We start from the raw sequence: 4,471 nt of genomic DNA, 5'->3' as shown, positions 1-4,471 counted from the left end.
GAATTTGAATTTTGTTCATTATTAATAAATCACATATGGATTCAAACTAGGGTTGTAGGTTCAATCCGCCCAACCCCATCAACCACAAAAATCACCCGCAGCCGCAACCAATGTGTAGAGTACAGTTAAAGCGGTGTGGTCGTGAATGTAATTTTAGCTAACTATTAATCTGTTGTTGGTTTGTGAATTTATTATTTTAAAAATCGTGAAAATCCAACAGAACCTGCAACCCCATATTATAAATTAAAATATACATATAAATAAAATTACTGAATTACTGAAATTTGGACTTGGCCCAATATAAATGAAGTTCATAAAGTTTTATACCAACTTTTATATTTCATGATTAGTTTTTTTTATAATATGTCACTGGACTCTTGAATTTATTTGTCATTTAAGCTTATTGAATTTTTAGGATTATTAAATTATTCTATAAAGCCTTATAATTTTCATATGCAATATTTATTAAAGTAAGTTTTTTTTATTAGAGTGGTTGAACCGCAAAACCAGCCGCAATTACGTGGTGGATTTGGTTGGTTTTTTTATACCAACGATTTGGTTGCGAATGGAGATATTGAAAAACTGTTAGTTGTGGTTTGGTCTGGTTTTTACCCTCTAACCGAACCAAGCCGCACCGCGTACACCCTAATTCAAACTCGTACTATGCCGATTCTTAAGCGGTTCTCCAAACTATGATTTTTTTTTACAAATTCCAACAGGGGATTAGTATCAAATATCGTGGATAATTCCAAAATGGGTCCCCCTCAACTTCATTTTACAGCTGTTTATGAGGTAACAATTTACTTTTTATGAACTTTTATGAATTCATTTCATAATCTTTGTATAGTCATGATTATCTAATTTATTAGAATAATAATTATAATCCAAAAATTAGTAGAATAATATAATCTTTCAGGGGATCATGGTTTGAGTATAGAAGCATGGGTCAATATTTTTTTCATGTAATTACAACATGTTTAATTGATTTTAGTACAAAATAATAGGGTGGGTACTTATGTTTATATATACAAAATTATAATTTTAATCAAAAACATGTTTATTAACTATAAAGTATCTTTATTAAGAAAAAATCTAAGTTCTTACTCAATTGAAAATTAATCGATCATTACAATAAAAACTCGGTCTTAAATTGTTCTAATTAATTTCACATATTTAATAGTAGATTTTTTATGATTTTTTATGTAAAAGTATTCATTTATAAATTTTATGGGGTCTTAATAACTTTTAAGTATTGCCAAAGATTCTTTAGACAAGTACATTTACCAGCTTTACATACCATTTCGTACATATTAACTACTACTTGCTCTGATTTATTTTATGGATACATATTTATGGATGATACCAGAGATAGGGGTGGTAGCTCCGACCGAGATGGCTCTGATAGCAGCCGAAGAAAGATTCATCACCTACGACACACGGCTCAGCAGATTCAGAGGCTTGAAGGGTATCGTAATTTATACTAGTGTTTCATTAAAAAAATTTCGGAATTTAAATTTTTTCAAATTATTTCTTGATGGAAAAATTGTTGTGAATCTACAATTTTGTTTAAACGATTTTGGAAGATGTTGAGTTTTGCTATTGAATATTTTATTTCTTGAAATATAATGTGAGTGCTTAGTTTTGGACTATTCAATTGTTTCATGTTTTAATTAGCGAAAAAATAAAATTATTTTATGCCTGATCTAAGTAGAGCCGTAAAGGTAAGGTATCGTTACATCTCACATCGAGAGATCCTTTGTCTACTACTAGTGGATATATGGTATATGTTTGATATATGGTATATGTTTCTTTATGGTATATGAAGAGTTGCAGGTGTTGTCCCCATTAGTACCAACCCGCAAATTCTATTTTCTTCGTTTTTGTGAGCAAATTGAGCAACATACATGGGCTATAGTTGATGTTTCCTATAACTTTCCCCAAGAACCTTTTTCTAACTCTCAAGGTCCAGTTCGTCTTCTACCTTCTGGTTGCTTAATTCAAGACATGCTCAATGGCTGCTCGAAGGTCTTGCTAAGTCTTTAGCAACCGTTTTTTTCCTCTTTTTTGTGTTTTTTTACTCGACCATCTTTACATATTTCATGATGACAGATTACTTGGATTGAACACATGGAAATTGAAGATATAAGACCAATTCATAATCTTTACATGAAACATGTATGTAGTGGTTTAGCATTTGGTGCCACAAGAAAGCTTGCTACACTTCGAAGAACTTGTGAAAGGCTTTCTTGTTTGATGGATGTTATTAATACTTCCTATTTTGGAGGAGGTAAGCCATCTACATGCTCTGCATTTTTTTTTTTCTATATCTATTTAGTGGTGCCTTGTGACACAAGTATATGAAATTGATTTAACACCTGATTTCCAGTAATTACATCCACTCATGGCAAAAGAAATTTGATGAAACTTTCCCAGTGGATGGTTAAGACTTTTTGTTCTAGCATCAACGGACAGCAAGTGATGATCTCTGGGATGAACGATTTGGACAGGATTTGGGATGAACGATTTGGGATCTCTGATCCTGGCCATCCTAACAGCATTGTTGTGAGTGCAGCAACTACTATTTCCGTCCCATTTGCTTCTGTAGAGGTTTTCAATTTCTTCAGGGACGGAAGAAACCGACCCCTTGTAAGATTTATGATACAAAGTTTCTTTTTCTGGTGCAAAGCTTCTTATGCATATCACTCTTACAAATAATCTTTTGTTTGTTTTTTTGATCAGTGGCATTTTTTTCTAATCATAATCCTGTCAAAGAGATTGGCCATATTGCGTGTGGATCTCATCCAGGGAATCGTATCTCTGTTCTCGGGGTATGATTTTTAGCCTTTTTTGTTTTAAGTTATACTTGCGATCTTTATCTTATTTAAAGGCAAGGATTTTTTAAGGAGCCCCTTACAGAGAACCCTAATTCTCAGGAGAACATGTCTTGAACAACATATAATTTTTTATACTTGCCCCGTTTAATTAAAGCAATCTTACGATTGGCAGGCCTCGGGTACCAGCCAGAGCAACATGTTAATACTTCAAGAAAGCTGCATCCACTCATCAGGTGCCCTTGTTGTGTACTGTCCTCTAGACCCACATGCCATCAACATAGCCATGAGTAGTGAAGACCCCTCAGTTGTCCCAATCTTATCCTCTGGATTCGCAATATCACCTGATGCTGGAGAAAATCTGGGTCCTGGAGAAATGTCAGCTGGATCACATGTTACAATAGTGGTACAAATAATCGTGAGCAACTTGACAACAGGTACGATGAGCCAGGAGGCGGTGAATACAATAAATCACCTGGTGGGAAACACTATAAGGCAAATAAAAGCTGCCTTGAATTGCTCTACTTGTTAAGATTGAGGTCGAGTTGCACCTGTGTAGATGTTAGAGCATGGATCTTTAAATCATGCCCAGATAGTTGATATTAGAGAGGCCTAACGTAACTTAGTCTACATTTACTGGAAAAACCGTAAATTTAGCTAAAGGTAAGTTCAGCTTCTCCAATCTCGACCATTTATCCCATTAATGAAGAGTGTCACTCATTAACAGTGCTATATGTTAAACCAATATTTAGTTTTAAACTGACTCTGGCAGTTTACCAGTTTCCTGTGTAAAAAAGTTCAGATGTCAACTGTTAAGAGATATAAGGATTAAAAGTCTTCTAGCAAACAAAGTAGCAAATGGTTGGTGTTATGGACTTTCATTCATCTAGACTTGTAAAGAGTTCTACCTAGTCACTGAATAACAAATTGATCGGTTACATAAAAATCAGACCATTGATATAGATGGGAAAAGAATCAGGATTCCAGGACACAAGTTGCTAAGCAATAGGATGGCAACATGCATAACAAATGTAGAAGCATTTAGACTCCGGGCTTCAGATCTCGAAGAAGTCCGTTCCTGAGAAATCCATGTGTTAAAGGTACATCTGGAAATTTAAAGAAAACTCGCCTGTACATTTCATTAAAAAGTTCTTACTATAGATGAATGAGGTACTTAACTACTAGTCTACCGGTAAGTGAACTATTACGTTTGTCGTCCGAATCTACTAAGGTTGAGGAGCAGTATATGAACAGGATGTTGCATTAAAGATATCCCTGAAGTTTTTTGGTATTGATCGACAATTAGGAATCAAGTTGTTCCCAACCAAGGCTTCAGCACAAAGGTTGTTCAAATTTATGTTACATAACGTCTTGTTTTGGGGGGTGAAGTGCTTGAAGGTTTCCGGGTACTTGTGCTGATGAGCAAAACAAGTTTGTAATTATCATGGGCCTATTCAAACTTTGAACTCCCTGCTCTGAAATAGAGAGATTGAATAGAAGTTTGTAAAGAGGGATCAGATTGAATGTTTATTGGAGGTTGGATCTGTGACTATAGCTATGGTTAATTAAATTTGTTAAAGAGATAAGAGGCATGCTTAAATTTTTTTACCAAAGGGCCAGAACTTACACAATGAAGTATC

The 4,471-nt window shown here is 34.5% G+C and overlaps 1 protein-coding gene across 1 annotated transcript; it reads left to right on the top strand.

The window, feature by feature from the left end:
• The first annotated feature begins 1,812 nt into the window (after nt 1-1,812).
• LOC141702121 (homeobox-leucine zipper protein HDG11-like) lies at nt 1,813-3,519 on the top strand. The gene is made up of 3 exons (XM_074505802.1): nt 1,813-1,987; nt 2,740-2,828; nt 3,007-3,519. Exons 1-3 carry the CDS (start codon nt 1,813-1,815, stop codon nt 3,361-3,363), a joined length of 621 nt encoding a protein of 206 aa, XP_074361903.1. The 3' UTR covers nt 3,364-3,519.
• The last annotated feature ends 952 nt before the right edge of the window (nt 3,520-4,471 follow it).

The sequence above is a fragment of the Apium graveolens genome, unplaced genomic scaffold (genome assembly GCF_009905375.1).
Source record: "Apium graveolens cultivar Ventura unplaced genomic scaffold, ASM990537v1 ctg4675, whole genome shotgun sequence".
Taxonomy (NCBI): domain Eukaryota; kingdom Viridiplantae; phylum Streptophyta; class Magnoliopsida; order Apiales; family Apiaceae; genus Apium; species Apium graveolens.
Note: the sequence above shows the minus strand (reverse complement) of the source record. Positions and strands in the feature narration are given on the sequence as shown.

Excerpts from the sequence above, each read along its gene's own strand:
- LOC141702121 (XM_074505802.1), top strand. The coding sequence starts at position 1,813 with ATGGTATATGAAGAGTTGCAGGTGTTGTCCCCATTAGTACCAACCCGC. Across the intron at positions 1,988-2,739 it reads AGTTCGTCTTCTACCTTCTG|TGGCATTTTTTTCTAATCAT; the intron begins GTTGCTTAATTC and ends TTTTTTGATCAG. Across the intron at positions 2,829-3,006 it reads ATCGTATCTCTGTTCTCGGG|GCCTCGGGTACCAGCCAGAG; the intron begins GTATGATTTTTA and ends TACGATTGGCAG.